The 24,987-nt window shown below is 43.7% G+C and overlaps 1 protein-coding gene across 1 annotated transcript in view; it reads right to left on the bottom strand.

Annotated features, from left to right (window-relative positions):
* LOC126247882 (uncharacterized) overlaps positions 1–24,987 on the bottom strand; it is a 303,956-nt gene that overhangs the window by 39,299 nt on the left and 239,670 nt on the right. Inside the window, exons 10-13 of the mRNA XM_049948519.1 lie at positions 24,313–24,522; positions 23,972–24,083; positions 23,723–23,893; positions 12,513–12,769 (exon numbers count right to left, since the gene is read on the bottom strand). Of these exons, the coding sequence (XP_049804476.1) occupies positions 12,513–12,769; positions 23,723–23,893; positions 23,972–24,083; positions 24,313–24,522 (750 nt within the window). The remainder of the gene's footprint in view (positions 1–12,512; positions 12,770–23,722; positions 23,894–23,971; positions 24,084–24,312; positions 24,523–24,987) is intronic.

The raw sequence follows: 24,987 nt of genomic DNA, 5'->3' as shown, positions 1-24,987 counted from the left end.
CATGACTTATTTTTGTCGTGACTTCCTATTGAAACAAAGAGCTCTGCAGAACATGAATGTCTATCAGATAACGAGCATGCAATGAACAATATCGTCCATATAGTTGCACCAAACAAGCAAGAATCATTCACAAATTTCCTTCCGTAACAGCTGATATCGAACCATGCGTATGTCGACTACACTGTCATTGTTAGGCCTTCTTAAGTTATTCACAGATCACTGAAATTGTCTTTCTACTAAACTTTGGAGGAAAAAAAACCTCCAGAAAGTGGTGACGAAAGCATACATACGCTAAATTAAAACAAGACGACATTTCTAGTCATTGTTTCATTATAATATTATAATTATGCTCTTAAACGCAAACAGTTTACCATGCAAGGTAGTGAAGTGGTTAACACAATGGACTTATGTTCTGGAGGACGATGGTTCAAATCCCCATCTGGCTATTCGGATTTCGGCTCTCCATGGTTTTCCTAAATCACGCAAAGCAAGTACAGGGATGGCACCTTTTGCAGAGCACGGCTCATTTCCTTACTCATCCTTCCATTATCCGAGTTTGTACGCCGTCTCTAACGAACTCGTTGTTGACGGGACCTTAATCACTTATCTTCGTCCTTTCAAACTATTAACACGAATTGACGAAAAAACCACATTTATGCCGCATAAAGATCAGTGCTGTTTACCACAAACAACGATTGTCGATTATACTTTACAACGTTTGGAAATATAATCTGTTGAAGAAAGGTGCCCTTACCTAAACACTATAACATGTAATTTCGTTATGTTTAATGTGTAACAACGACCATTGTTTGTTGAAATTATTGTACCGAGAAGTTGTTTTTAAAATTAGTTGGTGTGGTATAGAAACAGCTGTAAAATATTGAAGATTAAAAAAAATCGACTGTGCTCTTCTGGTTACGTTCCTTCGTGCTTTATGCTTTTCGTTTCACTTTTTACTTCTTTGTTTGCGTTAGTGACACAGTAAACGCACGTAAACGACGAGGAAAGCATGGATTAGTTTCCAAGAATGTAATAGTAACTATGAAATGATAATCAGTTGTGTCGGCTCAGCTATACATTGTCTTCGCTTCGTGTTCCAAACAACCGTCTGCGTTTCCCGCTTCCGCAGCAATCCTATAAAGTTTCTCCTTATTGTACCATCGAAAATTGCAGCCGAAAGGACAGCACTGTGACCTTATTTCACTCGAAACTTCCTAAAGTATTTAACAAGTCCTATGCCGCACACGTAACAAGAGAGTACAACACATTCCCAAATGTCACGTGATGCGATTCTGCGAATCACAACTGCAGTTGGTGGCAAGCACAGGGGAAAAGGATGAAAATTCTTCTGCTACACAGACCTTTAGTTACAGCTAATGAGTATATCAGTAATTCAATGCAACGGATAGCAACAATGAAATTCAATGTCTTACCTTCAAACTACCAAACCCCCTTCAAGATGGCTATAACGCTCTGGAACTCGATTCTTTGTAGCCATCAAAATATCACTTTATGGACTTTCTCTCTGAAACCCGACTGAATTCGACTTTCCTCAAACATTTGTCCGTATTCGTACGCCAGTTCTAATCTGTGATCGAAGGATACTGATATCCAATACTTCCACCAATAATTTGAGAAAGGTATCAAAGTTTTCAGTAAAGTCAACTGGAAGATAAACAAACACTGCTCTGATTACCATCCATCACAAGAGCTGACTATGGGTCGAAGCCGAAGGAACATTTTGAGAACATAAACTGTAAATTAAATCGAGTTTCTTTGCAACCAAGTTTGTCTTCCCAATAAAGATTTGTAGGGCTAAATTTTATGGAACTTCAACAGAAAGACGATATTACACCAAAAAGAAAGAAAGTAGATTTCAAAGAAATATCTCTAAACCTAGAAAATAGAATTACAGGCAAAATCAGAAAGTAAGTAACAGAGTACACTAAACAGCGACTGAAATATCCGTGAAAAGGACTATCTCTCCACAAGAAAAAGCGCAAGGCCAAAACCATAGGAGAGGCGAAATCCTTGTATTAACCCAAGTGCTTATCCGAAAACTTTCTGAAGGCATCTGTCTAGAGTGTAGCCTTATACGAAAGTAAACCGTGGTTGATAAGTAGTTCTGGAAAGAAGAGAAAACAGTCTTTTGAAACGCGGTGCTACAGAAAATGCCGAATGTTAGACGGGCAGTACCTCCTCACAGGAAAACCCTAATTTACGGCACGACTTGACCAAAAGAAGTGACTGAGACTGTTAGGTATCAAACATCCTTAGACACCAAGAAATCGTCAGTTTGGTGATGGAGGGAAGTGGAGGTGGGGCAGGGGGTGGAGTTTGAGAAGCAAATCTAGGCATGATTTCAGTAACACAGTAACTATGTTCAAAATTATGTACGTTGTAGTAATTATTCACAGATGAAAAGGCTTTTCCTGTATAGAATACCGTGGAGAGCTTTTTCGTTCGTGACGTTTCCTCCAAAGCTACGATGGGCACCTTCAGAGGCGCTCCTGGTTGTGAGTCTTGTCGAATGGCGGGTCGGACGTCGAAGAGAGAAAGTGGGTTTGGTAAAAGTTTACATGTGATCGGGAGATATAATCCTTTGATAGTTTCTGTAGGGCTACTGACATGTCTTCTGTATATAGCCGTGGCTAGTAGTCCGTCATTACAGATACAATGTTGGTTGCAAAAAACTTCAGTTCACGATATCCTCGCTGAGAACATGCTCTGCTACAGATGATGTTTCTACTTTTCCCAGTCGTCAAAGATTTTTGTGTTCCTTCGGACGAGCGTTAACGTTTCTTTGTTTTTCCAATGTAGACCTCATCACACGTACATGCAATTTTATATAACCCACATGCAAACATAGGAGGACTTTTATCCCTTACAGATCTGAGGACTTGACATACATATTATCTCTGTTGGTCTAAAAATCGGTCTGATGTTATATTTTTGTAAAATCAGTTACTGTTTAGATAAAAGGGAGAGAAATTGTATTCTTCCGGCGTTGCTTCTCATCCTTGACCTTTGGGCAACTATTATATGGTCGCAAAATTCCATTTACTTTTTTTTACTTCTACATCTGCGTGGATACTCTGTAATTCATACTTATGTCCCTGGCAGAGGGCTCATCTTACCACTTTCGCACTATTTCTCCACCGTCCCTCTCTCTAACCCTGTGCCTGCTTCACTTCTTTTACCAGACGACCAAATCATTAATATACCGATACCATCGTGATGTTTTCTTACTTACCATTTTAGAGTTAATGGTAGAATTTTTATATATCAAAATTAGCGATTGCAGGACCCAATTTGCTACCCACTGCAACACCATGAACATGCTCATAGAACTCATTGCCCACTGGAACTGTCTAGGAGTAAGGCAATATCTAAAAACAGCAGCAATAGTTCAAGTCTAGAAGGAAAAATAAGTCTTTGCCCACTATGGACAAACAATCAACTGCTCTTCAGTCAACAAATCGCGAAGTAAAGTTTTCCGAAAGAAAAATGTTGTCTAGGACGACTAACAGTTATTTTAGGCTACACGGAGAAGGCACCGAAATACACTGTCTGACAATAAACGTGAAACAACTGGAAGACATGATCGGATGTGTACGTAACATTATAAATGTACACATAATCAGAAACTATGTAAATGATTCGAGTTGCAATTTTATGTCACAGGTAGGAAGGTCACCATGGAGCATTAGTGTTGTTACCAGGTCTGGTAGGGTCTGTAAAGAGCGTGAACAGCGCCAGATGTATAGTGATCACTGGGAAGGATACAGAGACGCCGTGTACTCGTGTGAGTCAGGGTTATCAGCACCTGAGAGAGTTTGAAAGGGGCCGCATTCTGGGTTTTCATTTGGCCAGCTGCTCGAATCTTACACTGTCCACATTTACAGGGCCTGCGAACGTGACAGTAGCACGATGTTGAACTACAAGGAAAGTGAGGGCACGCATACTGGTCGTCAAGGTTCCAGTCTGCCACGTTTTAACACCACAAGGGACGATCGTCTTATTGTGCATCCAGGACATCGCAATCCTCTCACATCTGAGTTTTCCATCCGAGAATAAATAATAATCTCCTTGCAACATTCTGTGTCATCCCGTACCATTGACTGGAGACCAGCAGCAGTCGCAGTATTGAGTTATCATCCCTTAAATAAGCTACCCAATCCTGCGTCCGACCATCCTGATTTAGGTTTTCCGTGATTTCCCTAAATCGCTTCAGGTAAATGCCTCGATGGTTCCTTGACAGGGCACGGCCGACGTCCTTCCCCGGCCGGCCGGTGTGGTCGAGCGGTTCTAGGCGCTTCAGTCTGGAACCGCGCGACCGCTCCGTTCGCATGTTCCAATCCTGCCTCGGGCATGGATGTGTGTGATATCCTTAGGTTAGTTACGTTTTGTAGTTCTAAGTTCTAGGGGACTGATGACCTGAGATGGTTCAAATGGCTCTGAGCACTATGGGACTTAACTTCTGAGGTCATCAGTCCCCTAGAACGTAGAACTACTTAAACCTAACTAACCTAAGGACATGACACACATCCATGCCCGAGGCAGGATTCGAACCTGCGACCGTAGCGGTCTTGCGGTTCCAGACTGTAGCGCCTAGAACCGCGCGGCCACACTGGCCGGCGATGACCTGAGATGTTAAGTCCCATAGTGCTCAGAGCCATTTGAACCATTTTTTTTCGTCCTTCCCCATCCTTTCCTAATCCGATGAGACCGATGACCTCGCTGTTTGGTCTCTTCCCCCAAATCAACACAACCCAATCCCATAAGCTGTCGTAAACACCACAACGCAACGGTTGCATGGGCTGCTGATGAATGCGATGAATCGCGGTTCTGCATTAGTCCTGATAACCATAATCGACGAATATGGCGGCGACAGCACGAATCGTCTCATTCTTCCAATGTTTTGGAGCAACACGGAAATGTTACCCCGGAGTCATTGTGTGGGGAACCATTGATTTCAGTTCACGGGCAGCAGTGACTGAGGTAATTCAAATTGCACAATGGTAAATCATGGATATCGCCCATCCTCATACGTTATCTCCCATATAACAGTATAGTAGTGCTATTTTCCAGCAGGAGACTGTTCGTCCTTACATCGCACGAGTCTCTGAACTGTCTGCGGGACCTTGAGGAACTAGCGGGGACAGATTCTCATTTCTGGAACGGCATGTCAGTCCTGGCGCCAGTGTCCAGGTTGTCAAGGGTTGTGGGCCAATCTGCCTGAGAGAGAATAAAACGGCTTTATGGCATCCTTCCCAATCGAATCACTGCATGCGTCCATGTCAGAGAGGATGAAAGTCATACTGGTAAGTTGGCTCATACTGCCCAGTTCTCTGAAAATTTGACTTGATTTTGTAATCACTGGAATAATAATACATAACCTTTCAATTTGGGATTTTTCATTTAGTTTCCTCTTCCTGTTCTGGGTTTTAGCTCTTTTTTATCTGGCTGTGCATATAAACATGAGGGCAATTTTAATAAAAAAGAATAAGCCATGTATGTTTGTGGAATATCGAGAGTATATCTGCAGCATCGATAGGTAAGTTTTGTCTCTGACAGACGATAGTTCGATTATTAAGTTTTACCTTTGACAAGGATTTCCTCTGCCAATCTGTTCTGCGTTTTTACCAATCTCTCTTTTTCGCGGTATTTATGTCGCCTTCCGACTTCCGGCCCGACAGTCGGCCAGACCCAGGGGAATCAAGAACAACTCTGAACATGTTCAATGAATCTCCGTACGAAACGTCGTGAATGAAAAGGTTTCATGGACCACGACTACAGAAACCGGGAAATTCAGCAGTGTTTGCTAATATCAAAACCGAAGATTCTCTGGGCAATGAGCGAAGTTCAAATTAACTCTGACAGTATACACGGAACAGAAGATATATTACAGGAATGTACATAACACGTTAAAGATACGTATTATTCCTCCTTAGAATCGAAACAGTTGCCTCACTACCGAATTCGTTACGTGAAACACTGAAGAGAGAAGCTGTGCTGCAGTCAGTCACTAACTGATTTAGGGCAGTGAAGCCAAGTTCATTGTTAAGGGTCAGAAAAACAGCAAGGTCAGTGTAATAATACTGTATACGGCGTTTGACTAAAGGAATCATAAACAGCAAACTATCTGTGGCATGCCACTTTCGGGAGCATAGAAGCCAGTAGATTACTGCATTTAAGTCGCCTGCAGTGGCAGCCTCTGAGAGCGAGAAGCGTACTCCAGTTATGTAGGTGCGTACTAGCAGATCTCGTCATCCGTTTAAACAATGTATAACGGCTATATTCATACACCTCCGTACAGCGGGTATTTGAATAATTCATTTTCCCAATTCGCTCTGGTGAGGATAGTAACCACAGCATCATAGTAAATACAGTTCCGACAGTAACAGCACAACGCCGACTGGAATTTTTCATTCTGATATTTGTGTGTAAGTTAACAGAACATTTATATCCATAGTGAATGTTAATCGACCGAGTCTGTTTCAAAAACACGTAAAGGTTTTTCAGAGACCGCTACCAATCACAAAACTTTTATTTAATGATGCAACATATTTAGAGCCATAAATTTGATCTTCAGGCTATTATACCGATACAAAAACATTTAACGAAAGTACACGTAAATATTAAATTTGTTCTGTAGCGTACTGTGGTCATCTCAGTTCTTATCAAGTATGGTATTCTCAGTTACCTCCATTGCTATGGCTTCTTGGGTCTTACTAATCACTGGTCATAAATTTGCAAGGCACACGTAAATCACCTCACAATCAACTCCTTCGTGCATCGTTCTCAGTGACAGAGTTGCCCTTTCTTCTGCATTTTCATGATGAGTATGAAAACAGATGTGTTCATACGAACACATGTGTTCCTAGTCTGACGAACTTCTAGACAGCCATCGCACTTCAACTCGCCCGATAAATCAACCCGCTAAATTAACCCCATAGGAAACGCCTCTGACTAATTGAAATAGCGGGTGAAACGCAGCAATTTGGTAACCCTGCGAGATCTGAGAGGGCTTGTTAAGAGAAATGATTACGAATTTTTATGTGAAAACTCTCGAAGCTTCTTAAGTAAAACAAAAATATTAACATTCTAAATCTTCATTTTTCTTGTCTACACACACTCTAAGACAAAATAAAACGACGCACCACGAAAGAATTATGCGAATGGGGTGGCAATCTGTATTATGTGATGTACATGTACAAATAAACAAATTATTACAGTTTCTGGAAAATTGCACGATTTATTCAAGAGAAAGTGCTACACAAATTGAGCAAGTCCGTAGCGTGTTGATCCACTTCTGGCTATTGCGCAAGCTGTTATTCGCCTTGACATTGATTGATGGTGTTATTGGATGTCCTCCTTTCCAGTTGGAGCGTTAGATTATCCACATTGCGAGTTAATTGGAGGGCCTGGCTATGATGCTCAAAACGTTCTCAACTGGGGAGAAATCCGGTGACCTTGCTGCCAAAGAAGGGTCTGGCAAGCATAAAGATAAGCGTTAGAAACTCTTGCCATGTGCGGGCGGGCATTATCTTGCTGAAATGTAAGCCCGGGGTGGCTTGCTTTGAAGGGAAACAAAATGGGGCATATAATACCTTCTACGTACCGTTGTGTTGTAAGAGTGCACGCATGACAACCAGAGATTCGTCTTCAGTGCTGCGTCCCGCTCCGAACTGAGCCCCAATGACCAGAAAACGTATCTGGAGACTCCCTACACAGCAGTGGGACAGTAACCTGACTGTCGCCCACCATACGGTCCGACAACCAGATATGAAGATCGGGAGTGCCATCTCTTTTCATATCAGGACCGCTTTGGTTGTCATCCGCTGCACCCGTACAGCACAGCGCTACGTTGTTGTCTTTCATGGCTAGCCATTGTGGGATTACGTTTTAGCAAAACAATTCCTGCCCGCATGCGACGAGAGTTTCTACAGTTTGTCTTCATGCTTGCCACACCCTACCTTGGCCAGCAAGGTCGAAGCATCTCTCCTCATTTGAGAAAATTTGGAGCATTATGGGAAGGCCCTCAAACCAGCTCGGGGTCTCGATCTAACGCACCAGTTGGAGAGAATTTGGCACGACATCCAACAACTTTATCAACCCATTCCAAGCCGAATAGCTGCTTGCTTAAGGGCCCGACATGGACCAACGCGTTATTGACTTGCTCAGTTCATGAAGCTCTTTGACTTGAGTAAACCATGCAATTTTTCTAAAACAGTAATTATTTGTTTGTCTGTACATGTACGATGGTTGGAACTTAAACAGTGGCAACTATTTATTCACAACCGATACAACACAGTTACATGTTTGCACCTGTTACTGTCCTTCAAAGTAATCACCATCGTTGTGTAGAATTCGTTGCCAGCAATGTGGAAGGAGTAGTATGCCGTTAGCAGAGTCTGTTCTGTTGATAGCGCGAATAGAGCGCTCTAAAGTTATGGAGATTCTCGTGTGCGACTGTTACTGTGTTATCCTAACGCATTACGTTTCTCCACGGCAGACCGTCAGTGCACAGTATTACTGTTCGTTTTTGGATCATCACCTGCGACCAGCTTTGCGAAAGAAGCGGCGACACTTTCTGCGCAGCCCACCCATCATTTTGTACGACAATGCGCGGGCGCATACAGCGCAACCTGTGGCTCCTCTGTTAGGTCGATGGAACTTGGAAGTACTGTACCATCCAGGATACTCCCCGGACTTAAGTCCTTGTGACTTTGATTTGATTCCGAAGATGGAGGAACCACTTCATGGCATTCGCTTCAGAATTGTTCCAGAGATTCGACAGGCAGTAGACCACTCCATTCGCACCATCAACAGAGCAGGCTCTGCTTACGGTATACTGCGCCTTCCACATCGCTGGCAACGGATTCTACACAACGCTGGTGACTACTTTGTAGGACAGTAACAGGTGCAAACATGTAACTCTTTTGTATCGGTTGTGAATAAATAGTTGCCATTATTTAAGTTCCAGCCCTCGTACATTACATCTACCGACTTCCGTCTCATTCGGATAATTCCTTCGTGGTGCGTCGTTTTGTTTGCCTTAGATTGTACCTGCAGCCCTCTGCTGCTAGAGGGCTCCGAACTGTAGCGTGTGACGTGTTTTCTGCACGGTCCTATTGCAGCACTTACAAGTTAGTGGACTATGCCTGTCTGTGTGGACCAACCGTTTAGCATCAACTTCAAGACTTGAACTGCTGCCCAAAGGAAAATAAACATTAATGGCTTGGTCTTACCACATGTGGTTGGAAGTACTGACCAACCTAAAAACATATGACTAATATAGCTATAATTATTAGTCTGCATATAACGTTAAATACTGATGTAATGTTTTTCAGTACACCGTCCTCGGTCTCCAAGACAAATGTCTGTAGTTTTACCCGTTACGTCCTGTATAAAATCTAGCGCTAGTGTTACACAGTACTAGCATAATCTTTCCTGAGGAACACTAAATTTCTTGCCCAGTATGCTTAATAGTAAACCAGACTACATCAAGCAACGACTACATACAACATAAAATAATATAATAAATGATATAAATAATACAACATGAAAAATAGCCAATCACAGGAAGGCGGCAGCGAGAAGCGTTCTGTGCGAAAAGAGCCGGAGACTACATTTCTACGTCGTTATGTGCTCTCCATCACCGACCCACTAGTCACACACCGACCGTTGCCTATCCTGGTAACTGACAACGCTAGGGCAAACAGGGCACTGGATCATTGTTTCTGCTTCTGTACCTGTCTAGTAGAATTTATATGCTCCGGAAATTATCTCTGTAGCTTCTTAACGTAACACTTCTCTTGCTTGCTATATGCCACTCATAATGAACACTATAGTGGCTACCACTATACCTATACTAACATGAAAATAGACGTTAAATGTTCCAAGCGCACCTCTAAGAGCTCGCGATAGGCTGTCTCGGCAAATAACACTTTTGGCTGGGGCGTTACGTGGTACATCGCTCCTTGCCTCACCACACGCCTTCTTCCGTGTACAACCACTATAAAAGCCAGCAACGCAGCCGCTGTTAAGTGATTATACGTCCTACAGAATGATATCAGATCACTTTTTCGCATTCGAACTTTGAACTTATTTGCGTCGTCGGCAGATAATTCGTACAGGATAATGGAAGTCAATCAGGTCCCTACCAGCCAGTAATGAGTTTCCAGGTTTCATGGTCGGCGGCAGGATAGGGGTTTTTACAATATTTTCATTAGGTTTTCATAAAATTTTAACACAAAGTATTTGATAAGCTATATTATTTTTTGCTTCGAATTACGAGGAGAACACGACAGGTGTCATTACCCGATTTTGCAGAAACTTCACTCAGTGCACGAGGGCTCAAAATAAGCGAACCCGTGTCTCGCCTTATCCGTAGATACAGAGTGGGGCAAATAAAAGTGTCCCGGAGAACAGACTTCCAGGGAATAAGGAAACACAGCGGAGGAAAGGAAATACAGTACTAATCTGACTATACCAGATGTTGAAAGAGACCACCATTCATCTCTTGGAACTTTTGCGCCCTGGTCAGCAAGTTGCTGAAGGCGGATAGAAGCTGGACTGCTGGAATTGTGCAGTCTCATCCGAAATGTTGTGCTGCAGCTTTTGAAGACTATGAGGACTGTTGCGATGCGCTTTAGACTCGAGGGTCCCCCCCCCCCCTCACACACACACACACACACACACACACACACACACACACACACACACACAAGGTAGTCTCAAACCGACAGATCAGGTGGCCTGGGTGGCCAGCTAGGGCCGCCACCAGACTTGACCTCTGCTAACAACTCTGGCAGGCGTGAAAACTGGGTAAATTGGCTCCAAGGTTCGGCAGGCTGTATGGGCAGTTGCTCCATCCTTTTGGAAATAACTGTATGTCTTTTCCTCTGTTAATGCTGCCACAAATTCACGTCCAATGGCATCCATTCATTCGGACCACTTTGATGTGCCCCCTCCTGCATTAAACCGTTTCTGAGAAAATGAGGTTCAAAGTTTTGGAGGTACTTTACGCGCGTTTTAGCGAGTGAATAGTTCACTCAAAGCGGGAAAAAAAGAAAGAAAAAAAGCGGCTGCACAGTGGATCCCGTGTTCGGAAGCTGAATGTTATTTTTATTTTTGTTTCTCTTTTACCTACCCATGGCTGTAGAAGATTACTAAACGAATATTTTCCAATATGGAAGTAACGTCGTCCTTTTTCGGCTACTAATGGTACCTCTGGATAATGAATTTAAAAAAAAGAGGCAATAAATAAATGGAAAAATTATTTGAAACTGTTTTCGGTGAAATTCCTGTAGTGTACTTGATCCATAGTCAACAGCAAGCGCCGTTTTTGGAAAAGTAAACCGTTATGCGTGGTCTAACGCGAAATTATTTTCAACGTGTGAAATGTTAATGGCGTTTCTTTCCCGAGTGAGATTCCTACGAAGAAATGTCGCTGTGCAAACCTGCCTTCGCGCGATGCTCGTGGTGTTGCGAATATCCGTGTTTCGGATGTTTCTACGATCGGTATCATCCAATGGAATACGCCAAATCTTTCCGATGAATAAACATAAGAATAAAACATAAAAATTAAGAATTGATATAAGAATGGAATATAAGAATATAAGAATTTAAAAAGATTGCAACCTCTAAAAATATCACACACGCATATATTATGTAATAAATGTATGGCTCTGAGCACTATGGGACTCAACTGCTGTGGTCATAAGTCCCCTAGAACTTAGAACTACTTAAACCTAACTAACCTAAGGACAGCACACAACACCCAGCCATCACGAGGCAGAGAAAATCCCTGACCCCGCCGGGAATCGAACCCGGGAACCCGGGCGTGGGAAGCGAGAACGCTACCGCACGATAATAAATGTATGGCACTTATTGTGAAACCCAGCTGTAATTTTACAATTAAGGTAACGCCCTGGTATTCCCTAACTTGATAAGAAGCATTCGTGTGGTATCCTTCTAAGGACACGGGGAAATAAACGAAAAAAATAAAATAAATAAAATAATCGTGTTTCGAACACAGAACACAGAAGTAATAGGCCGCGACGCTGACTACTATGCCATCGGTTTGGCCGAGCGTATGGCGCTCTAAACGGATCTGAATTGCATCGAAAACTTTGACGATCGTTTTCTCACAAATGGTCGAGTACCTACGGATAAGCTAAGACGTGTTCGCTTTTTTTCGCTCTTCTTCCATGGGCGAAGTTTCTGGGAAATCGGGTTATGGCACTTGCCGTGCTCTCCTGTTCAGTGTAACTCTGATTCATAAGTTATGAAGTAAAGTTACTTCCTTACTTTATAAATAACCGTTACTGTGGAACTGGTGGGCGGTTTGAATATTTTATTACTAACAGAGATACAAAACTGGGCGCTAGGTAAAAAAGGTTGACTACCCCCGGTAAAGGAGGTTGAGCCAAAACTCTATGGGTCACTCCTCCTGTTCACGTCAGTGATCTATTAGCATGACTAGAAGTGTCGGTCGCACTCACGTGAGCTCCTCAAGCGGCGCGGCGCGTCGCGGCACGTGCAGCGGCGGCCGGTCCATCTGCAGGCAGAGCCCCTCAGCCCCCGGGGGCGGTGGCGGTGCCGGCGCGCAGTCCCCCGGAGATTCGCTGTCCGCCGTCGTGGACTGCCCCATTGCGCGAGCATCGCCCGTCGACGTCGACGTATCGGTACTCACCGGATCCCGCGCGTCTCCTCGGTCCTGCGGACGCCCTGCACCGCCACCCTGCGGTCGGGGCATTGTCTGCAAACAACAGAAAATACTATCAACTATTCTAATTTTTTATTGGACCTAGTCGGTACTAGTGGTCCGAAATGTCGCGGGATTGAATCCCGGTTGGACCACGGATTTTTCAGTCTGCCTTACACCTAGCCTTCGCCTCACAACGATGTGAAGATTCACCAGGAACGACGACACGTGCTTCTGATTCCAATTTAAACGAAAGTGCCTCTTCACCCGGCAGCGTTTGTTGGATAGGTTACTGACATGCAAGTCACCGAAGAGGGGTCCAATTGAAAGACACGCCAGACAGCTGAGCCACAGTAAATTATTATTATCACTGGAACAGAAGACCACACAATCTACAGAAAGGACACTACTGGCCATTAACATTGCTACACCAAGAAGAAATGCAGATGATAAACGGGCATTCGTTGGACAAATATATTATACTAGAACTGATATGTGATTACATTTTCACGAAATTTGGGTGCATAGATCCTGAGAAATCAATACCCAGAACGACCACCTCTGGCCGTAATAAGAGACTTGATACGCCTGGGCATTGAGTGAAACAGAGCTTGGATGGCGTGTACGGGTACAGCTGCCCATGCAGCTTCAACACGATGCCACAGTTCATCAAGAGTAGTGACTGGCGTATTGTGACGAGCCAGTTGCTCGATCTCCATTCACCAGACGTTTTCAATTGGTGAGAGATCTGGAGAATGTGCTGGCCAGGGCAGCAGTCGAACATTGTCTGTATCCAGAAAGGCCCGTACAGGACCTGCAACATGCGGTAGTGCATTATCCTGCTGATATGTAGGGTTTCGCAGGGATCGAATGAAGGGTAGAGCCACGGGTCGTAATACATCTGAAATGTAACGTCCACTGTTCAGAGTGCCGTCAATGCCAATAAGAGGTGACCGAGACGTGTGGCCAATGGCACCCCATACCATCACGCCGGGTGATACGGCAGTATGGCGATGACGAATACACGCTTCCAATGTGCGTTCACCGCGATGTCGCCAAACACGGATGCGACCATCATGATTCTGTAAACAGAACCTGGATTCATCTGAAAAAATGACGTTTTGCCATTCTTGCGCCCAGGTTCGTCGTAGAATACACCATCGCAGGCGCTCCTGTTTGTGATGCAGCGTCAAGGGTAACCGCAGCCATGGTCTCCGAGCTGATAGTCCATGCTGCTGCAGACGTCGCCGAACTGTTCGTGCAGATGGTTGTTGTCTTACAAACGTCCCCATCTGTTGACTCAGTGATCGAGACGTGGCTGCACGATCCGTTTCAGCCGTGCGGATAAGATGCCTGTCATCTCGACTGCTAGTGATTACGAGGCCGTTGGGATCCAGCACGGCGTTCCGTATTACCCTCCTGAACCCACCGATTCCATATTCTGCTAACAGTCATTGGATCTCGACCAACGCGAGCAGCAATGTCGCTATACGATAAACCGCAATCGCGATAGGCTACAATCCGACCTTTATCAAAGTTGGAAACGTGATGGTACGCATTTCTCCTCCTTACACGAAGCATCACAACAACGCTTCACCAGGCAACGCCGGTCAACTGCTGTTTGTGTATGAAAAATCGGTTGGAAACTTTCCTCATGTCAGCACGTTGTAGGTGTCGCAACTGGCGCCAGCCTTCTGTGAATGCTCTGAAAAGCTAATCATTTGCATATCACAGCATCTTCTTCCTGTCGGTTAAATTTCGCGTCTGTAGCACGTCACCTTCGTGATGTAGCAATTTTAATGGCCAGTAGTGTATGTTATGGTGCAGGAAAAGTCAGAGCACGTGATATGACGTTAGATGACGGGAAGCGATGCGCTTCACACTAATCCGCAAAGGGACCTATGCACTTCGATTTGTTTCATATTTATTTAATTTGAATATCAGTGCCATGTGTCAGTTTCCTAAAGCGGTACACCGCGCTTCTCAATAACAAGGGGGAAAAAATTTATACAGGTGCGAGTGGGGCTTTCGAGCTGAGGATTCCATAGGAACTTAATTATGTGTATACACACTTCATCCATTCCGCGAATCAAGAACCTCTACGATTTTGCCTGTTATCGACACTGATACTAGGAAAATATAGGTCCCAGGGATTCCAAGACTTTCGAGAATGTTTTAATTTCAAGTTTGAAGTGGGATATCAAACGACAAAAGAAACATTTTTCGTGTGATATGATTACAAATTAACAATTTTCGGATTATTTCCTTTGGTTGTAGTGTGAAACCATGCTTCTTGGCAAATTTCATGATTCTCGATATGTTATCTCTCGATCACTGTAGATTTTGATGACTAGGATTGCGAGTATCAAAATATGTGACACAAATGGCCGTATCTTTTTGTTGCTTTGACTCAGAAGCTCGCATTTATTACATTGCCAAGTGATCAGAAACTTTAGTATGTGACATAAATTTCAACTTCATACGTCTGTCCGATCGACAGAAATAGAGGGCTTGGCAGACGGACGGACAGACAGACAATTAGATAACAAATGACAAATAAGTTGTGTGAAATAATTACAAATTCACAATTTTAGGATTTTTTCATTTAATCGTACCGTGAAACCTTGTTTCTAGACAAATTTTATGATTGTAAACTACTGACAAGTACCTTACGGGTTTTGATGAGTGAGTTTTCGAGTATCAAAATTTGTGACATAAATGACCGAATCTTTTCATTACACTGACTAGAACCTTACAATTTTTATGCCGCCAAGGGGCCACAGACAATAGTACGTTACATAAATTTGAACTTGATTCGCCAAAGCGTTCCAAAGAACACAGGGGCCCTAACAGACGAACACATGATTGAGAAAGGAGTGATTGGAAGAGAGAGGTAACGAGTTTCAGTAGCTGAAATGATTACGCTAGCGTGGTGTATCTCTTTTACGTTCTTACAGTCGTTTTTGCAAAACCTAGTGCTTTGTTTATCACTGGTCATGACTTCTAGCACAAGTACCTACACTCTGTTGGGAAGAACGGTGGGAGGGGTGAGGGAGGAGTAGGGAAGCTTAATTGGTGGGCCTCTCCCTTGAACATTTTCCTGAGAAATAATGAGCTGTAGTCATTACAGGTAAAGTATAGGGTGGTTATAATTAAACTTTCGATAACTGAGCCAGTATAGACGGAAAGCCATCAATCGTATGAGTACCCAACTTTATAGGAATGATGTTCGGATTGTACGCTGCAGGATTTAAGTTGTTAGTAGTGTTAGCATCGTGACTTGCCGTTAGGCGCCAGTATAGGTATGACAAAGTAGGAGGAACTCAGACCCCCAAGGACCAACGATATGCAGCATGAATGGCACAAGTTACTGCGATCTCCTTCGGCAACAGGCGATCCCTACTCTACGGGAAAGAGGCACTTTGAACTCAACTGTTCTGATGCACAAAGGAGCTCCTTGGAGCGCCACTCCACGTTACTCGTGAGGTCACTCGGTTACTCTGTAATATATTAGGAGAAAAGCGAATCATTAGCCAATCACTCGAAACGTGGCCACCAAGATGATGATGTTAATGATGATAGGTATGTTGCTATGGGCTCACGACAGCAAGGTCTTCAGCACCCGCGCGAATGCAGTTTGAGACGAGCATCGCGAAAATACACTGAACAGGGATATAAAACAGCACAGAAACGAAAAGTAACAAAATGTGAACACTATGTATATGCCCACACGGAAGCACGAAATGAAGTATCTTACCCATATTAAAACATCAACTAAACAGGAAGAAAGTGGCAGAAGGAGTTAAAAAGGATGAGCCAGCCTCTCTGTAACACACTAAATCCTCCAGCCTAAAAGCTTGGGCTAGAGTACAGACAAATCACAAAACTTTAAAACTTTGGTCACACTCCCCTCATCATCAGCTGAAATAGAGGGCAGATCCCCACCGATATTTGCTTCTGCCCTTGCATCACGGTATAGAATGCACTCTGTAAAATTATGGCGTACAGAGATTTGCACGCCTCAAGTATCACAAAATGGCGGATCCTCGCGCCTTACTAAAAAGCCATGTGCGAAGACGCGTGAGGGTTGTTTCATACCGACTGAGCAAAAGGCAGAAGGAACGCCACGGCCGGATGGTTGACTACACCAACCGCAGATTATTGTCTGTTACTACCAGCTATACCTCATCCCACAATTGCATGAACTTCCTATGTAGTGCAGAAGCGACAGCCTGTATGGGACTAGGACATTGTGCCACATCCTGCCATTTAGTTTGTCATGTATCAGCTGGGGCAACTTCTCAGCTGGGTACAGATTCTGTAGCGATTGTAAGGCACTAAAGGAATCGTAGCAGAAGAGGAGCGGTCTGCTCTAAATACGACGCATCTGCTCCAGTCCCTTCAGGATCGCGTGGAGCTCCGCTGAGAAAACTCTGACACGAAGGCGAATCCTGGCGACATGTTCGTGGAACACTACAGAGCAGCAAAAAGAATTCCCGTCAGTGTAGACTTCTGTGAAACCGTGATGCATACGTAAAACGTTAAAAAACCAAGATTGAAATGTAAAATCTGGCTGCCATCTCTCTTAAAACTGGTCATTTCTAAAGTAAGTCCGAGGCTATGGAGGAGCCAAGGTGAAAATCAGCTCCAAACGCGATATAAAACATTAAGGTCAGCCAACCCATCTCTAAAAGGCAATCCTTCGTGCGAATCCAATATACCCTCGTTGCCGGTTACGAAAAAGCCTTTCCATTGCCGGCCGAGCAACAGTATGGTCTGCAGGTGTGTATGGTGTAGACAGTGTGTTATATTCCTGGCGCATCATAAGTAGCCATCGCCTGATGTGAAATGGTGGTCCCCCAGCCTTCGCACACGGACTTAGTATGGGGCTTTTTCTGAACGCCCCATTGGCCAACCGAATCCTGTCATGGTGCACCACGTTCAGCATCTTTAAGTAAGAGGGTCTTGCAGACCCATACACCGTGCACCCATAATCTAGCCCAGAGAGCAAAAAGGCTCTATAGAACCGGAGCAGACAAGTCCTGTCTGCTCCCCATGTACTGAGGCCAAGACATTTTGAAATACTTAGAGCCTTAAGGGACGATTTTTCCAGGTATGTGGAAAACATGTAAGTTTACACTCATACATTAAGTGCAGTGTCCGTCATCTCCAGCTCAGGAAAGTTTAAAATGGAACGAGAACGGTTAAAAAGAACACACACCGACTTCTCGGTTGAGAACTTAAAACTACTCTTCTGCGCCCATTCATCCAAACGCCGAAGAGTTAGTCGCAACTAACGCATGTTGTTGCAAGGCTTGAAGAAGAGCAAAACACAGAGAAGTTATCCACAAACAAAAATAATGGACAGGGCTTTCCACTACTGACGTAATGCTATAAATAGCTATGGCAAAGACAGTTACAATTGAAGCACTACTTTGAGGGACACCGTTCTCCTGCTCAAAGCGGTCAGACAGGACGTCACCCACTCAGTATAGAAAATACTGTGGCGAGAGAAAGGACCGAATAAAACTGGGAAGACATCCACGAAAACCCGATATGTGAAGATGCTCGAGGATAATATGCTTCCAAGTATTATTATAGGCCTTCTCGATGTCAAATAATATATCTAGAAGGTGATGCTGGCGCAGGAAAGCCTGTTATATAACCACCTGCAGGTGGGCCAGGTTATCAAACGTGGAGCGATACTTCCTGAACCCACACTGAGAGTGACTAAGGAGTTGCCTAGATATTAAGATCCAGACACGGTAGCGGTTGACCATCCGCTCTACGGTTTTTCCCATGCAGCTAGTGAGGGCAACACTACGATAACTACTCGGGTATGTACGGTCTTTCCCACGTTTAAAAGAGGAATTAAAATTGCCTCATGCTACGAGTCGGTAAATTGACCTGACGCCAAAATGGCACTAAAAACTGCGAGAGGATGTGTTTATTTCGCCTTGTGAGGTACCGTGGCATACTGTAATGCATTCTGTCGTCAACAAGGCTTGTGTCACGAGCCGCAGACAATGCAGAATCCAGCTCCCATACGGGAAAGCAGCAGTTGCAATCTTCATGAGTGGTGGACCAGAAATCCAAACTGATCCTCTCAGCAATCACTATGTGTGATCAAACCTGTATCCTGACTGGCAGTTGCAATAACTGTGGCAAAAGAGTCCACCATAGTCAGGACAATGTCTTGTAGACTGGTTTGGAGAGTGACATTCCCCATTACAGCAGCCATGGGGCACCTCCCTCCTCCCCCAGAAATTCTCCCATACAACGGAATTCTTCGTGGAACGATTAATGGTGTGCAGGAACCGTTGCGACGACCTCTTCCTGCTCTCTCGAATAATACGGCGACATTTTGCCCTCACCATCCGAAAGGTTGCAAGATTTTCTGCAGTTACCTGGCACTTGAACCTATGCAGAACTGCAAGCATAGTCCTGATTGAGGAGGGGCATTCGTCACTCCACCAAGGGGCAGGCTGCCTCTTCAGCTGTCTCGTGGACTGTGGAATGGATGCTTCAGCAGTGTGGTGAATCATTTTCGCAATATAATCCACCCATACCTCGACATTGACACTATGTTCAAACTGAGTTACCTTTCTATTAAGTGTCCAGTCTGCTCTGCTGAGCACCCTTCACAGCAGTTCCCTTTCAGGCTCCACTGTATCTGGCAGATGAATCCAGATCGTGAGGTGATCACTTCCGTGCATGTCATCGACCATTTCCCATTCAGCCTGTGAGCAAAGGCTGTGAGCAAAGCGAGAGATCAATGACAGAGAACGACCCAGTTGCAGTGCAGAAGTGCGTACTGCGTGCCCCCACCTTACACCTCACATGAACTTCTGAGCTCTGGCCTTTGACTCACATGTGTCGACACATCGCTATTTAAAGCGTCGCTTAGCCAGAACGTGACGTCGCAGCGCGCCACCAAGCTTTTGCACTATCACAGAGTAAGGTAGTAGGCAACTTTGAGCAAATTGTCAAACGTCTGCATTGCAATAGGAGACAGTTACAAGTTTCGAAAAAATGCTCCTTTAAGTGTGTTCTGCAGTGTTGTAAACGGAATGACAAAAAGTCAGGGCAGCCATGCTGTAACAACATGGAAATCTTACATAAGAACTCCTTTCAGCCCTCTGACATTGCAGAAAGCGCCAAGCTGAAGGGCTGAGCGTCGGGGCCACATGAGCAATGACTGCCACCAACTGGAATGGCTATCCAGAAAGGCTCAGTTCTTTCTGTATTAGCTGCCAAACCTCGCAGATGCCCTTGAGCATCTGCTGATCTGGATGCGCAGTGCATTCCACTCAATGTACTAAATCTGCCTCCCTCCTCGTTGCTGCCATGGAGAAGATGATTCAGCTCTCTCATTGGCACCTATGGTGCCTGATATGTCCTCACCACCGTGTTCCATGCTTTGTCATCCTGCAACCACCAAACCTTATAATATGTATACATTTGTAAGTTTTTCATAATTATCATCTTAAGAAATTGTCCTAGTTTTTTTATTTTGAGTAATTTAATTTTACGTAACTAATTTTTATGAAACTTAAAATATTAGTGTGTGGTTGGTGATTTGTTGACGTTTTCTCTTAAACAACAGTATCGTCCACAAATAGTATTCAACCTTGCTAGCTGTGGATCGACAGCTATAATGCCGCTAATGTGGAAAACCCATACTTAAATCTACAAAGTTAGCTGACACAATGGTTAATCTATTATGCTTGCATTCAGGAAGAGCAAGGATCAAGTCCCATTTTGGCTATCCTGACTGGAGTTTTCTACAGTCTCCCTAAACCATACAAATCAAATGTCCTGATAATTACTTCAAAGAAACCATGGTCAGCTCCTACTCCCTTTCTTTTCACAAAAGATTATTAATCCAAGCTGTTACCTAAAATTATTATAGATTTATAATTATATATGTAGATTATTATTACATTTGGATTACATCATCTTCCGAGCAAGCAAAATTGTTTTTTAAATCACAGGTATTGTACAGTGCGCATGTTATTGCTCAACACCACACTGAAAAGACAGAAAGGATATAGGCAAAAGTGAAAGTTCCATTACAGTATAATACACTAATAAAAACGAAAAATAAATTTAACGTTGGCAGTATTTGTACATACCATGCAGTTTTCAATGTTATTGCGAATGGCAGTTTCCTATCACTTTTGAAAGATGTGTTTGAATTTGGCATAAATAATATGATGCTCAAAGTCGTTTGTGCAAACTCTAAATTGCTTGGTGTATCACATATACTTCTTCTTATTAGAAGATGTTACCAAAACTGACTGATATACTTCACATTCACTTCACTTTTAAGACGTCACTGACGCCTAGATAAGGAGAGCTTAGAGGCCATGGAATGTCGTCGTTGTGTAATATGATTGTGGAAGCGTTAGTCTGAGAGATCACATAACCTTTACCATTAGAGCTCACACATTTACGATTCAAGTCTTTGAAAGGTACCGGTACTGCTCTTCAGACATAATTCATACATCAGTCATATAACGAATGCTACGCATCACTGGTATATGAGTGATACATACACTGCCTGACAAAAAATGTGAAATACCCGGAAGGCATGGCCAGATGTGAATGTAACTTTGTAAACGTATATACCACTGGTGGGTATGTAAACGAGTAGAACGGCAATTTTCTGTAACAGGTAGGATTGTCGCCCGATTGCTTTAGTGTTGTTCACGTTTAGTGTTTTTACCAGGCCTGAACAGCGTCAGATATAGTGTGGTCCCTGTGAAGGACACAGAAATGCCACGTACTTGTTTGGGACAGAGTTATCAGCAATTGACAGAGTTTGAAAGTGGTTGCATTGTGGATCTGCATTTGGCCATCTGGTCGAATCTTGCAATATCTAGATTTACGCGGCATTTGGATGTGGCAGTGGCCCAGTGCTCAACTGGAAAGAACGTGTAGGCAGGATTACTCGTCGTCAAGGTTCTGGTCGACTATGTCTGACCACCACAAGGGCGGATCATCGTGCTGTGCACCAAGCACATCATAATCCTTTGACAACTTCAGCTTCACCTGAGAACAAGTAATGGACACCTTGCGATATTCTATCATTCTGCACCATAGGTCGGAGACCAGCAACATCCAGACTAGGGAATTCCGTCGAAGCGTAGGCTGCCGTCAGCACCACAATACAAATTGCTGTGACCGGGATGCATGGACTGCTGATGAATGGCATCGAACTGCGTTCAGCGATAAATCGCTGTTTTCACTACCCTGGACCACAATCGTCGGCGAGTATGTCCCTGACCTAGGGACACACCCTATTCTTCCAATGTTTTGGAGAGGCATAGCGGTGTTACTGCTGGTGTCATAGTGTGGGAAGTCTTTGGGTATGACTTCAGGTCATGGCTGATAGTGACTGAGGGACTCTGATGGCATAACAATATGTCACGGTTACCCTGCGTCCTCATATGTTATCTCTCATGCAGCAATGTCACGGCGCGATTTTTCAACCGTCAGTGTTCGTCTACAGATGACACAAGTTTCTATCAAATGTCTGCGTGATGCTGAGGGATGCCCAAGGCCAGCAAGATCCCAGATCTGTCCCCGACAGAACATATGTGGCTCCATTTCGGACGTCGAGACCATTCCAGTGCCAGTATCCAATACATCAAGGACAATTTACAAAAGTTGTGGGACAAATTTCCTCAGGAGGGGATACAATGGGTTTATGACATACTTATCAACCGAATAAGCGCTTGCATCCAGGTCAGATGGAGTGCAAAGTCGCACTGATGAGTGGGCTAATACTACCAAGTTATCTGAGAATTTTACTCTATTTTGTGATCACTGATGCAACATTACATATGCTCTCAACCCATGAAGTCTCATTTCGTTTCTGTCTCATCTTCTGGGTGCTTCACTTTTTGTGTGGCAGAACTAAGAGTTACAAGATTGAAAGCAAAAATCAAATGTAGCGTTGAAAACGCAGTTAACAGAAACACAATAATGATGAAGAATGAGTTACGCCAACTGAAGATGCGTGAAAACCTAAAACGCGTATTGACGTTAATAGAATTCTATAAAAAGTGGTTGGTAGCTTTATTTCTTTTCATAATTTAATCGTCAGTCACGGAGATCAGTCACGGATGGAAACAAAGTCAGCAACCTATTGATTTAGTCCATATCCTTGTTTGAGGAGGATGTTATCTTTCGGCAGCATAATGTGCTTCCCATATTACTACAAGAGTCCATTCCAAAGACTGCTGGGAAAGGAAAATAAAGGCTACCGTGTACTTCCATAAATACCAAGTTCTCAGGATCTTCATCCAAATGAACCTCTGTGGAACCATCTAAGCCATCTAGTTCACAGTGAGAATGCACCACTACGCAGCCTTCAACAGTCATGGGAAGCTGTATAGAGAGTATGGCTCTAGGTACGTGAGGAGATCTTATCAGTAACTGATCTAAAATGGTTCAAATGGCTCTGAGCACTATGGGACTTAACATCTGAGGTCATCAGTGCCCTATAACTTAGAACTACTTAAACCTAACTAACCTAAGGCCATCACACACATCCATGCCCGAGGCATGATTCGAACTTGGGACCGTAGCAGTCGCGCGGTTCCGGACTGAAGCGCCCAGAAACGCTCAGCCACAGAGGTCGGCTCACTCCGCCACTTTGCTCAGCTCCTTCTCGTATTCAGCAAGTGGCGGTTTCTAATAAGTTAGTAACACATCAACGAAAGCCTTGCTGTCTAAGCGAAGCACTCGAAACTAGGCCATATGCGACTAGCGTAGTCTAATTTTATCCGCTCTCGTCGTTTTCTATGGTGGCTGACCTGACTCAAAGCAGATCTACGTCACTTTCAACTCGTGTAGCTTCCTCTTTTGAAGCAAATAATCGTTTATCCTGGATACTACTGAGCGAATACAAAAATCTGTACACATTGTGATGTGTTAGTTATGCCGTATGACGCTACGTGGTACATCATATTAAACGAATTGATTGTGATATCAGCTTACATAATCCTTTGCCTGATTTGCTCCATCTGGCCGACTGGCAGGTGCTGATGCCGCCTCCTGGCGTGGAGTTCTCGCTGCAGATGGATGCCCTGTCTCTGTAGAACGTCCTTCCAGAGCGTTGCGGCGGTACAGTTCAAGGTCTTGCAGAAATTCTTGGTACGTTGCATAGTTCTGTAAACCGAGGCATCTGACGTCACCTGTTTACATTACGTCACATGCTGAAATAATTTTTTCTCGTAAATTACCTACCTTATCATCACCAATCCAGTTCCGAGGACATGGTGCATCCAGGCCGAGCTTTGAACACCAGCGATTAAATTCATCAATATTATTGCCGTACCAGTACTTCACGATTGCGTATCTAAAACATCGTTTGTGTATGTGAAACCTCTAACAGACACAACAAAAGTATATAATAACGTATGACAAACAGGTGCGTTAGATTCAGAAGTTTATATAACATTATAATACCAAAAGGATATTCTGTTGGTGGTTTCATTCGTATGAAAAAAACTAAGATTGCAACAAATTCTTATTGAAGGTGGACGAGGTTTACAACAACGTTAAAAGTAAAATAAACTGAGACTAACTCTAAGCCGCTCTCCACCATTTGCTGGACTTCGGCATTGGATGTTATTTCTATAAATTCTGGATTCTTTGGATTTCGCCGGATATCAACTAACTGCCACGGCGGAATCAGACCAAACCGTATACACCGCATCACTTCAACTACTTCGCTTTCTCGATTTTCCCAGTCGAACATTATCCAGCGAACCGCTGACATGAAGACTTCAATCTCACTGTGGAAAGAAAAAAAGCTCATAAAGTTTAGAAAGTAGTATATTTCATACACATATACAAAGCGTCTGGCAATTTTTTAAAGAAACGTAAAGAAATATTCAGGCACAGCGCATGGCCGCCACATTAAAACTAATTTGTTTAGAAAAGTGGGAGAAAATTTGTCCCAGTATTTTCAAAAGTACTGAAGAAGAGGATCAAATCTGAAACAAAAACTACGGATTACTTCGGATTGTAGTATACCGGTCACAGTAGATCCACAATGTAAGAAATGAACAGTTTCATTTGCATGAAGGCCTCATTCAGCTGAGCGTCATCCACTTCCTCGGCTATGGATGACCGTTCGATCGTAGTTTCTCTCAAAGACGCTAGCAACATTGCTTCTTGTTTTTCAGTGAACAAATGTAGAAATTGTTACATAGTGTGGAAACTCGATCAGAAACAAAGCCCTCAGTAGCGGTAACGAC

Source organism: Schistocerca nitens, chromosome 1, assembly GCF_023898315.1.
Source record: "Schistocerca nitens isolate TAMUIC-IGC-003100 chromosome 1, iqSchNite1.1, whole genome shotgun sequence".
Classification (NCBI taxonomy): Eukaryota; Metazoa; Arthropoda; class Insecta; order Orthoptera; family Acrididae; genus Schistocerca; species Schistocerca nitens.
The sequence above is the reverse complement of the archived record's forward strand: the minus strand, read 5'-3'. Positions and strand labels throughout refer to the sequence as shown.